Source organism: Rhipicephalus microplus, chromosome X, assembly GCF_043290135.1.
Source record: "Rhipicephalus microplus isolate Deutch F79 chromosome X, USDA_Rmic, whole genome shotgun sequence".
Taxonomy (NCBI): domain Eukaryota; kingdom Metazoa; phylum Arthropoda; class Arachnida; order Ixodida; family Ixodidae; genus Rhipicephalus; species Rhipicephalus microplus.
In genome coordinates this window covers 312,924,807-312,937,457 of record NC_134710.1, presented here as the reverse complement: position 1 = coordinate 312,937,457, position 12,651 = coordinate 312,924,807, and the positions used below count along the sequence as shown (strand labels likewise).

At 41.1% G+C, this 12,651-nt stretch overlaps 2 protein-coding genes across 3 annotated transcripts in view; one reads left to right on the top strand and one right to left on the bottom strand.

Annotated features, from left to right (window-relative positions):
- The window catches only part of LOC119185292 (isovaleryl-CoA dehydrogenase, mitochondrial), a 53,565-nt gene extending 46,410 nt beyond the window's left edge, over positions 1-7,155 (top strand). The window contains exons 11-12 of the mRNA XM_075879509.1: positions 2,509-2,581; positions 6,546-7,155. Coding sequence (XP_075735624.1) covers positions 2,509-2,581; positions 6,546-6,679 — 207 coding nt within the window. The 3' untranslated portion in view covers positions 6,680-7,155. The remainder of the gene's footprint in view (positions 1-2,508; positions 2,582-6,545) is intronic.
- Positions 7,156-9,738: 2,583 nt separating this feature from the next.
- Positions 9,739-12,651, bottom strand: part of Zasp66 (PDZ_signaling and DUF4749 domain-containing protein Zasp66) — a 63,114-nt gene continuing 60,201 nt past the window's right edge. For both annotated transcript variants that reach the window (XM_075879508.1, XM_037434371.2), the window contains exon 6: positions 9,739-10,730. In XM_075879508.1, the coding sequence (XP_075735623.1) occupies positions 10,397-10,730 (334 nt within the window). In that variant the 3' untranslated portion in view covers positions 9,739-10,396. The remainder of the gene's footprint in view (positions 10,731-12,651) is intronic.

The window sequence follows — 12,651 nt, the reverse complement described above, 5'->3', positions numbered from 1 at the left end:
CTTATTGTCACAAAGGAATTTGCTCGCCAAACAGCGGAAATAGTGGTGCTGTGCGCACGAACATAGAGCCTCTTCGACACACCACATCACATTTACTTCAAGATAACGAACCTCTCTAGCGAGCCCGAGGTTAAAGAAGGCAACTGCTCATGTGCAACGGGCCTCTCCGAAAAGTGCCAGCACTTTTGCACTGCGTTTCTACACTGCTACAGGCAAGGCCTTAACAGTTTTCAAGGTTACTTTGCTGTGACTTCTTCTGCTGGTTGCATGTATCCCATTGAGTTTTGTTGCCCCGTCAAAAGCTGAATATGCTTGCCGTTCACTTGATTACAGTACGGAGACAGGCCCAGGCCAGTGTGTCTTGAGATGAGACAAATTGTAGTTTCGATTGTATTAGCAGTGCTTCTTCCTTTTTGTTTCTTATTAGATTCCTAATGATTAAAGCCTTGTGCTTCCATACACTCACTTGTTCATGTTGGCAGTAGTTGATATTCAAAGCAGATATATGCAAGTATACTACTCGCGCTACGGATACACGGACATGATATATACGCAGAAACATACACACACTCTACACACGTGCAACCTTCATGCGTGCATTTGTGGGCATATATATATACACATGTGAAATAAAAAAAAAAATCTTCGAGATGAACAATTACAGCACCTTAATTTGAGAATGAGTAGCACTACGACTTGTATACAAAACAAGCATATGTAAAAAAATGCAGTCACATACGTAATACAACAAATATCCTAAAGTGCTTGCTTATATAAACAAAACTATACTGCATGCTTTGAGAAGCTTGAATATTGATAACAATCCAAATAAGCGAAATAATGCTGTACTCACCAAGGAAAATTTTGTTGTTGGGAGGGAATCGATTAGAGCAAACTACCGTAGTGCCCCGTCACCTTCTTCTCAATGCGTAAGTTTTTGATTTGCGCTGTTCTCCATCGCGCGTCGTCTGCATCTTTTGGGATGTGATCGAATGATACCTTGCCATCTTTCCGCCGCGATGTCACACATCATAGCACACTGTTATGGTCTTGGGGCATCGCTTTCTTCTTTTTGGGCTCGCGCGTGTGGCATGACGAAAATGAAAGAACTATACGCGGCTGCTTCTTAACGTGTGCAATGTCGTACTAACACATCTCCTTTCAAGGTTGACCCTGTTAACACCATTTCTAGGTGCGGCCTATTGGTGGCGAGCGCTCAGTTGGCGTCGTGAATATCCGATACCACCACACTGGAGCATCGCAATAAATGGTTTGCTTTACCATAGAAAGCACACAAAATTGGACCATTTCGTCAGTGTTTGTTGTATCCGACATGTTGTTTTAAATGGTATTGTTATACAGTGGACTTGACTGTAATTAATTTGCATGCTAAAGAATGACACAAGCTTGTTTAAGTGGTTTCAAGGGACGCCATCTGGCATCGGGTATCTTTGCTTGAAAAGGGGAGGGGAGGAGAGCGGCAGACAGTGGCTGTTGTTAAGAGGTGTGGTGGTTCCTTTAGCTTTTTATTATCCATTGTTCATGTCTGACTGATCTCATTGACAATGTTGGCTGAGAGTTGTTCTACTGACAAAGCTTGAAGATTCTGAAAAGAGATAGCACAGCCCCGCCGCGGTGGTCTAGTGGCTAAGGTACTCGGCTGCAGACCCGCAGGTCGCGGGATCGAATCCCGGCTGCAGTGGCTGCAATTCCGAAGGAGGCGAAAATGCTGTAGACTCGTGTGCTCAGATTTGGGTGCACGTTAAAGAACCCCAGGTGGTCTAAATTTCCGGAACCTTTCACTGCGGCGTCTCTCATAATCATATAGTTGGTGGTTTTGGGACATTAAACCCCATATATCGAAAAGAGATAGCACAAGAGAACACATCTCTGCAAAATTGCAGCCCTGGACTGTTTGGGCTACTTCGTATTCAGCAAGAAGCTGGCCTACGTTCCCAGGCATTCACTTTAGAAAATACCTTGGTATTTATATTTTGCATGACTTTCATAATAACTGTTGGCGGGTGAAAACATTTTCAGCAGTCGGGTAAGATTACGCACCGTGCCTGGCACTGCATCAGACCTACCTCTGCTCTCATAGATGCTGTTCAACCTTGCTCTGGTCGCCATAAATGTTTTTATCATTGAAAGTGACAACTTGAGAATGTTGCATGCCTCTTTATTCCCCAGGGTCTTATAAAAGAAAGTTAGATATTTTGTAGTGATGAGAATATAATCACGAGCAAGCGTGGCCCTCCTCATTTTAAGAGATTTGAAATCTGGGCCGATGCCTGAGCAAGATTTTACGGTTTGCTATTTAGGACCTCAATTTTTCATCCTGCTAGTCTGAGTTGATACAGATACAGTTGCCAGCTGACAATTCAGTGTGGTAAGATATGCATTAACAAAATGTTATTTCCTGTACATTGTTTACACTTGTACATGATGCCTTTGATGAACATGAGTGATAGAAGTGCAACATTTTTTTTTTTTTGCAAATATGTGCAGGATTGTGCTGGGGTCATTCTATACTGTGCAGAGAAGGCAACACAAATGGCTCTAGATGCCATTCAGTGCTTAGGTGAGTTTTTTTGTCTTATTTTGAGTGGAGCATTTCTGATGAGTGCTTAACATTAATTCCTTGATTGCTGATGTTTGTCCCCTGGCAGTAAGACGTACACGTCTTAGTACCGCAATAACAGCTTGTGTTTAGCCAATGCCTCTTAGAGGAGACTATGCCTGTGATGGGAGCCGCAAAAGCGCTGACCAACCCTTTCCGTTTTCCTCCTTTCCACCCGATCGACCCGGTACAGTTGCCGGAGCCTCTCGCAGCGGCTTTTTGCATCCTGAAGGGGCGTTGCTCGTAACTCGAGCAAATGATGCGACGCGTATCGGCGGTAAGAATGACAGCATTATTGAAACCAATGGAGGAATTGATCAAACTAGAGCGCAATGAAACTCATCTCGAACGCGCTAGCAATGAGATGTCGTAAACGAGTTCAAAATGATGCTGTGGAAATAAACAGACTTTGAGGGAAATAAACGCATGAAAAAAAAAGTTACAACTCCTGTTCTTGGCGGGCTTTTCTTGCCTTGAGGTCATGCGTTCATAGGAAAAGTGACGTCGTTTCGAGCTGTCTGTTCATCTTGCCAAGAGATCCAGTTTTGCTGCGTGCCCAAATGCCCACAGATACCTTCGGAGAGCTATTTGCATGAGCAGTGACTTGAGGCGATTTCGGGAGATGACAGGGTGTCAACACGTATCACTGTATTGTGCACTAAGGAGTAACTGACAGAAACGCTGCCGCAAAGCTGCTTTAAAGAAAACCCCTGTCGTGAAAAGCTCTTAAACTGTAGCCGAGCTTTCTACCACGAAATGACTGGCATTTGTTGAACTGGTGCTCCTCCAACGCACTTCCCGAACGTGCCACCAACAGCCCGCACGAAGCAGCCAGCTGCATCGTTCCATTGACACAATGTTGCCAACATCGTCGCTCTTGCTGGCTCTGGCGGTACAGTCACTAGCACCACCACACAGTGCCTGCTCAAAACGTGTGGCAGCGTTTCTCTAATGGCAAAGCTAGGGACGTTCCAAGCATAGTGTTTTTCTAGGAGGCGTTCGTTTAGCTTGTTGGTGATTTGATCTTGGTGATGTTATAGTTGTGTTTTAAAAACGGTCTAAGTTTTTTGCTGAATTGCAAACCATGAGTTCACGCTTTAATCATATTTATATTCTTTATTTTCTGAATCCTCACATTATTTTATAATCACATTGTATGAATGGAAAATGCAGCAATAAAAAGCTGTGCCATTATGATGCTGTCAAACTTGCTGAAAAGAATATATATGCTCGCCTGCCCAGCTGCACATATTTACACAATCTCCAGGTTAAAAGAAAAAAAAAAAACAAATTTCAGATGCATTTTTGATTTGCAGTCATTTAAGCTGGCAATGGTATGGAACTGACATTTGGCATCAGAAGGCATGGATAACACTATGGTTCTTGACATACTATACAGAGGCCTGTTCGGGATCTGATAATGTTGCCTTATGCATGTTGGAGCACCGAATACTTGGCCACACGTGAAAGTTTCATGAGCGGCATTTGTCTTATAAGCAGCTGTTTATAGTTCTCTTTTTTTTTCTGTAAGTTCTAAATTTAAGAGCAGGCATTATCATACTTACTCACATTATGGATGCACATACATAAAGGTTGCACCCCTGAATTTGATTGCCAAAATTTTTTTTTTATCCCTGCTAAATGATCGCACCTGGAACTTAGTGGCAACTGCAGTGACGATGCAATATATATGCTGTTTTACCGGGTGGTCATTGTGCCCTATCCTTTGACCTTGCCTGGTTTTAAAGTTTCAGCACGACTGAAAGTTATTAGACTGTCAATAAATGCCTCTGTGACAGGTTGTGTGAACATGGTGGCAACGCTATATTAGTACTCAGTATCCGTCATGTGGGTGGAAAGCTAGAATGTTACCATATATTGACAGGTTGTCGCACAACCTGAAGGTGGGAAGCAAACATGGTTTACCAGTTGTCATTTCCACTTTGTAAAAGCTGGCTAGTCGGTGTGCACATGTTTGCTAAGTATGAAAAAAAAATTTTGAAAAGCATGAATGCAAAAAAGAAGCACACAAAATGCTACATGAGCTGCACCGCTGCAATCATTTACATGTATGCCATCTCACTGTCGTGTTGTAAAATGTACGTAAGCCCAAATTGCAGATGTAATGACTGGGCCTGGCAGCACAAAAGGCCTTCGAAGCAGGAAGGTAATGAGCCTTTAGCTGTTCAGCTTGCATGTGTAAACTGCAGTTTTGTGAGATGAAAATTCTTGGAGTGTAGATATGTTGCAACAAGCTGAACTGGAAACTTATCACACTACTAGAAGGGCAAGGAGGGTATGAGCTACAAACATGTCTGTTTAACTGTGTATATAACTTTTTTTTTGTATGACAATATGTTCTGTAGCCACTGCATGGTTTGGTGAGCATTTAGTGTTGGCTTCCTGAGGCATCAACTCTAAAATAACTGAATTCATGGCACTGCTCACTCTGTGTGCCATCTTCTGTCCTTTTTAATGAGTTTTTACCTGTCATGCACTTACTTAACACTCTACTTTAATTAATGAACGCTGGCATTCGTGGTGTCATCATTTTTCTCTTGTGTCTATGTTCTAATGCCCTGTCTTTTAACATGTGCACTGACACTGTGCTATATGCATGACAATAATTTTCTTGTGATTCCAGGGTGTAGTGTAGGTACCGCAGCAAGCACAGAGTGCTGCCATGTGCTGCAATGAGCTATGAATCTACTCAATGGCTCAAAACCATGTGCTCTGGTTGGTACTGTATATGTAGTTGATGTACCACCAAGATTGGGACAGCCTGAGGCTTTTCTAGAAAGTGAACAGCGTAATGTTGAAAAAAAAGAAAAAAAGAAATTGCCCAAAGCCATAATGAGTGGTCATGTAGCTTTTTGGCAGGGCCCTGCCCCTTTGTGCAGTTTTTGACGTGCTCATGGAGATGAAAGGAGAGAGAAAGTCACTTCATGTGCTCAGTTACTACGTGTAACTTCTATGCATCGAGAATTTTATCTGGTTTAATTGTCAGATAAATGTCCGATTCTTTAGAAATAAATTTTAGGACCATTTTAAGCTGAATAAACTGGACGGACAACTTGCATAGTGCGTTTACATAGTCAGATTTCAATTTAAGATAATTCATTCACTAGCAAATAACACCCAATTATTTTTTTGTGTGTGTTTTACACACACATACAGGTGTTGTAAGCATTAAAAAGTAGGTGGAATCTCGTATAGAGTTATTGCATGATTAAATATTGTACAATCACATATGGAATCCATACACTTGCATTTATGTTCATCCTATGTGACAACGAATTTAGTTAATTGTTTAAGCTTGTAGGTGAAATGTTCTCATTCAGCGAGAGGTGTATTCAAATAGAAATGGGGCATGTGTTAAAATACATTTAAACATTGTACCAAAGCTACTCTCTCCAGCATTTAAGCATTGTTCCTCTCCAACGTTTAGTGGGTCATCATTTCTAATTCCTTTCTGAAAGAACACTGCCCATGCTGGGAGTTCGTGCTCAGGCTCAGCTGTCGCCCTTGCGAATCATCACTGAGTGGAGTTGAATGCCTTTACAGCATATTTAGTTTTAGATCCCTTTTACACAGTAACGTCTTACTCAGTGGCCCAAGAATGGTGTCACTAAAATATGAAAAAATTTTGCTGATGAGGCATTTCATCTTCCAGTGATCGTACCCAATTAGAGAAAACAATAATCAGCCTTATGGCAGTGTCTGCACATCATGATACCTACTAGTGTGTTGCACTTTTGGGTTCAAATCCTAATGCGCGGAAGATTTAGTTTTTTCTTTCATGGACCTAAATTTCTCTTCCTGCCTGGTATAGCATGCGCTTCATAAACTGACTAGTCGTATATTGCATCACCTCACCTGGCTTGGTGTTGCATTTTGTGTTTTCTCTTTGGTGACATTTTTATAGGTGGTAATGGCTACATCAATGACTACCCGACGGGTCGGCTACTTCGTGATGCCAAGCTGTTCGAGATTGGCGCAGGAACTAGTGAAATTCGTCGACTTATCATTGGCCGGACTATCAACCAGGAGTACAAGTGAGGTCTGATACCATGTTTTGTTGTTCATGATCACTTTTTCATTCATGGTATATGCTGTTCTGAAGCTGGTGAGAGTGCTGCTGTGGTTTTCTGTAGTCAATATGGATGCAATGAATGGGCTGTAAGCAACCATACTTTTATGTAGCATTTGCTTTGTTGCTTCCAAACACAATTTTTGAAAATATACAGGCTTTTTACGCCCACTTTTTTTACAAGTCAGTGTATGATGTCACCGATTTGTTTGGTTATAAAAGTTTTGATCGCTTTGTTCTCATTAACACACGTTGTGTGGCAGGTGAGCTCTCTTTTACCAGAAATATTGCAGATGAGAAATATGATTTCGCATTTAGACTGATGCCTTAGAGTGATCGTCTTCCGCACCAATGAGTATTGCATACCAGGCACTGAAGTGGTGGATGCAAATATCAAGTTATTCTTCTCTTGGAAGTGCTTGCATATTTTGCTTTTGTGACTAATGGCTGGTGTTTTGTAACAGTTGATATTATGTACACGCCACCCAAGTGGTACCTGATACTAGTGAAATTTTCATTTATGCCTGTGCACAAAAATTTCAGTGTTCACTTTATTCCTAAATGCATTATGAGGCAAAGTCACATTTTCCTTACAAGTTTTTTGTACTTGTATTTATGAGAGTATAGATATTTTGTGAGTCAGTCGTTGTAGCAGATCAGCAATTTTGAGCCATCGTCCTCCATATGTGATATTTTTACGGTTTCATAAGTAGGGTGCTGTTCTCAGTGCAATCTCGGTGTCGTTTCTATCTGAATCACCATAGTTTTTTTTTTTTCAATTCTGGACAAGTTGTGATAGCGAAGTAAAGTAACTCAGATAAGCAACTCTTTAAGCACCTTAAAGCATATTTACACTAGAAGTGTATGAAAATATACGAGGTTCAGTTATCACTGCAATGTCACATTGATCATGGCTTTAATTGATTGTTTGTTGCAGCTTAGCATGCTGTTGAGAGTAGTTGGTTCACTGACTACATTTGCCATAAGCCTTTAGCATTTTTTTCTTTGTGAAATCAGCAATATGCTAACTGCAGTCACATAGCATGTTCTTAACTACTGCACGTGTGTTTCTGGTTGTGTGTATTGGTCTGATTGTTTGTGTCCATGTTTTAAGTTGTTCCGATGGAGGCGGAAATGTTGTAGGCCCGTGTACTCAGATTTGGGTGCACGTTAAAGAACCCCAGGTGGTCAAAATTTCCGGAGCCCTCCACTACGGCGTCTCTCATGATCATATGGTGGTTTTGGGACGTTAAACCCCACAAATCAATCAAATGTTTTAAGTTGTATTCGCTTGTGCTGTCTTTCTAATTTTGTGACAATGTGGGTATCTTTTCTGTCTGAGGGGTTCAGAGAGGTACCTGATGTATAGATATGTTCTGAGATAACTTGCTGTTTCATTGTAGTAGAATGATATCTTGCTGGCATGGAAAATGAAGATAAACTGCATTTATGTATTGCTTTGTCTTGCTGCATGGTAGACTTCTCACAGAAGCAAAACACTACAGTTGTCTGTAATTTGTCACTTTCGATTTGTGAACAAGCTTATCAAACAAAGCTTTTGTGGCTTCGTTATTTAAAACCTTTATTGTTCTAAATGAAAAACGTCTCGCCACACTCCTGTGACACTCATTAGTTGTTGCTAGGTGTTCTTCTTGTTTGCCGTCATGGGTTCTGTATTTGTCATTATTTTGAAAATTTTTTTATTTTGTCCATTTATGTGCAAGCTCAATGGCATTAGCTTAATGTGCCTTTGCACTGTGTTCAGTAATCTCAATTAGCTTTATTCAGTCTCCACTTGAGTCTATCCTAAAAGCAGTACTGTGGTCATTCATATGTGACTATAGTATTTTGCAGCTCTTCTGTGTTCTAACCCTATCATTTTATCTCATAGATGTGAGCAGTGTTTTGTACTGCACCTTGAGAATGCTTCTTATTCTAGTGAAAAATAAAATGTAGTTAATGCGATTGCATTTATTCACAATGAGAACAGCATGTGGATACATGGTGACCAGGAACGTCTGTCTCACTTCAGGAAAGAAAAAATGGAACATGTTGGTTTGTAAGAGATTTATTTCAATAATTTACTGTACAGTGACAAATAAACCTGCGTACAGCTGAACATTCCATTGCTGTGTGTAATTAAGCTACTACATGACACTTCTACGCCTTATAAATAGTTTGTTTCTTAGAAGTCAATCCATATCATTTCTTATGTCAAGCCATAGCAGCATCGGTATCACACTTTTTTTTCCTCAAAAATGCAATATGTATGTGTGCCTTGGTATGCACCGAGGGATCTTGTTCAACTTCAACTGGTTCTTTTGATGGATAGTTTGTCAGTGTATACTTTACTATATCAGTGCACATTTGAGAAGGCCATTCAAATGAATATTTGCCAACAGAAGGATTGGATGACAGGGAAACAATCGTATGACATTTGCAGCAAAGAGAAAAATTGCAAACAGAAGAAAATGCAGTTAAAAAAAAGTAAACCTGCCATATCGTGCCTTACTGCAGAAGCACTTCGCTATGTGTGGTGTCCAGAAAAAAATGTCTCACTCAAAAGAAAATATAGAGAATCGGTATATTGTAAGAAATGAAAGGGCATCCTTGTGAACTACCCTACTATCGAACACCCAGCGCAACGCAAAAGCATTGAACTCTTATATGGCATTCCTTCCAAAGCAAGAAAACATTAGCATCCACAATCACCAACAAGCACAATTGTCTTGGAGCGAGATACAATGATGGTCAGTGTAGCTGATGGGTGGTTATGACCTTTTGAATTTTTTAGCTCATCCGTCTTGAACCGATTTGGTTCTCAATCTTATCTTAGTATTCAGTTATAGTAGCATGTTGTATGCAACATACCACAACAAACACTGAACCTCTACAATCTCAGAAGCACTATTTTGGCTGCATGGACCATTTAATTTGCTGGGCTGAAGCTTGTTTGCAAACCATTTTTCTTCTTTGAAAGCAACAGAGAGATTCAGGGTTTGTGGGGAAATGAGCTGTATATTCACTATTTTGACAATCATAACTAAGTGGCTAACCTCTTGTATTTGCCGTGAGTTTACATGCCAATATTTTCACAGCTGTCTTTATTACCTTTAAACAAAATCATAAAAATTTGGTATTTTAATAACACTGCACTTATGTGCTGGCTTTACATTACTGATGTTTGATGGCATCTTGGATATCCAGAAACACTAATTCATTGTATTCATTAGCTCTCTTGCCAAGTTTTAATTTGAAGTTGTCTTGAGGATCACAGATCACAATTGTTTCTTTTGGTACCTTCAATCGTGAAACTGCAATCGTTTGGCACAAATGGCTTTGACTACGTCACCTGAATGAAAGGACCTGCACAAAATTGTTGCAAATTGCCTCTCTCCAGCTGGAGGACACTGTGTAAGCATTTGTTTCTTGGTGCCTCTGGACCTCGTGTGCATCACAACATTGGGCTTTCAACAGTGACCTCGCCAGCTTCTTTGTGCAATCTTGAAGGTTAAAGGCACTCCTGTAACGGGGTTTTGTAGACGAACTCAAGTTTGTAAAGACTCACACATTTTGCTGGACAAAAAAAGAAAGTAAAAAAGCACATTCACATTGACCTTCTCTAACCTTGTGTGGCTCTGTGAACGTGAGTTCGTGTACAGGAGCATACATCAAAGGTAGTTGCTCTAGAGCAGCTTTGGTGTCATGACAGTGGACATGATAGTCTTGAAGCTGTTGGACTGCTGGATGCGTCCCTTGGGTGCGCCGAACGCGTTAATCGCATTGCCATAGTCCGGCTGCACAGCATACAACTGATTCTGGACTGGCCGGTGCTCCTGGAGATCGCTTTTGCGGATGTCGCGCCATTCCTCGCCATGGATCATCTGGTAGGTGGGTGACATGGTGATGTCGGCTGCGCTACTCAGCTTGGTGCCAGGCTTGACCATGCCTGTACCGCTGCCAGCACTGCCCACGCTCCGCGGTGAGTGCTGCTGCTGTTGAGGGCTGGCGGTTCCAGATCTAGTGGTGTTTGTGGCCCAGGAAGGACAGGTCGATAAAAATACTTCACAATTGGTTAGTTGTTCGGGATGCCCAGCGGCGCTGCAGGCATGGCAGGCAAGCGTGCTGGACCCATCTCGTGTTTACGAATGCATGCTTTACCAGAATTTCTAAGTCATAGCATGTGGGACCTGAAACTGCACTGTTCATGTAAAACTGTCAGTGCACCGGTGTTTTGTTGAGGTTACCCCAATTTTCTAGAGCTTCAGTGCACCATAATTGCTACTGGAAGGCCCAGCCAGAGTGAATGACCATCACTCCGTGGCTTAAGTTCAGCAGAAGCTGTGCACATTACAGCTTTATTTTGATGAAACAAAAAACACAAAGATGTCAAATGTTGTGTTGAATGCAAGCTTACTCTCGGGGAAAGTATATAACATTCTTGGTGAGCAGCTCCTTGATTGCCTGCTTGGACTGGTGCTCAATGACACAAATACCTGTAAACGTGAGACGGGTCCATACTAGACAGCAAGCACTGCTTCTATCCATTCACACTACATGAAATTTAGGCTCACGACTAAATTGTTGGTTGCCAAGAGTTTTAGATGTTTAAAAGTTGTCTTTCCTGTGGCAGATATGATTCCATTTTGTGTCGAGTTTCGAACTATGATGACTTCTTGCAACTAGCACTAGCCCAGGAACGAGTTATTTTAAAATAAGATCACTTTGTAATCAGCTGATTGTGTTATGTAAGAATGTATGAAGAATGTGGCACTGCTTGAAGGTTTTTTTTTCAGGTACGACATTTCCTAAATGTTTTGGCATGTCTGTTTTTTTATAGAGGTGTAGCTTTGCCTCGTGATTTCAGTGCTTGAAAATTAATACTGATTTAAAAATGCTCCAGTACATGCTAGAATTATTTGCTTGGCAACCATCAATTAGCCATATACGATGTCTAGGCAGTTTAGCATGCCGATGCACTCTGTGATGACTTATCCAAGACGGCTTTCGAATTGTTGTAGGCATCCTAGCAATAGTGTATGCTTGTATTATATTCCCGGAACAATATCTTTTCAGAGTGGATGAACTTTTTATTCAATACTGTTGCAGGCGACCTAAGGACACCACAGTTCTGTAATTGGCACCTGCTGCTTTTTATTTTTGAGTCTGGTTATCACAGTGTGGAAGTTTTCACAGAGTGCAGCTCATACAAATGCAGTGCAGGAAATTCGTCACACAGCATGTACTTCACTACAGTAGTAGCAACTGTAGCTGAACACCACCAAACTGCAGAACCATGCATAATGTTCAGAACATAGCAGTGCGTGCTCTGAGTAGTGTGCATTGAATGGCTTCGGCAAAAGATCTCTTGCCAATCGGCCAGATTCCTGGCACTATTGTTTTGTGCATTAGTGTGATCATGGATGCATCGTCATGGTGATACCAAATATCTTTTTGGCTTACAGGCATAATCTGTTTTATTGCCCCCATTATGGTTGAGCACTGAAACGTTGTCTGCAAAGCATAGCAGCTCTAGCCTTGAGTAACACATCTTGTTTGTGATAAGGTGGAAGGCAGTTCAAGTCCTTAATCGAGTACACAGAGCTTTGCCTACGTTTTTGCGTTTGAGTGGTGTGTTGTGGAGCAAGAGACACTGTCCTTACTTGGTTAAAACACTTCATCAGGTGAATTTATGTCAAAACTGCATTCAACATCTATGTGCTTTGAAAATGTTTAAGAATCCTAGCTAAAAGTATGGTATGGGCTCATGAGTATACATCTTTGGGTGCCCGGAAGATGCTGTGCTTTTCACATTATTTATTTACTTGTTTATTTATTGAACAATACAGGCAATCCCATTTGATATCATTGCAGGAGGAACAAATGTTAAAGCGTTACAAAAATTGAATAATACACCGAAAACTAGTTAGAACAAGACTGC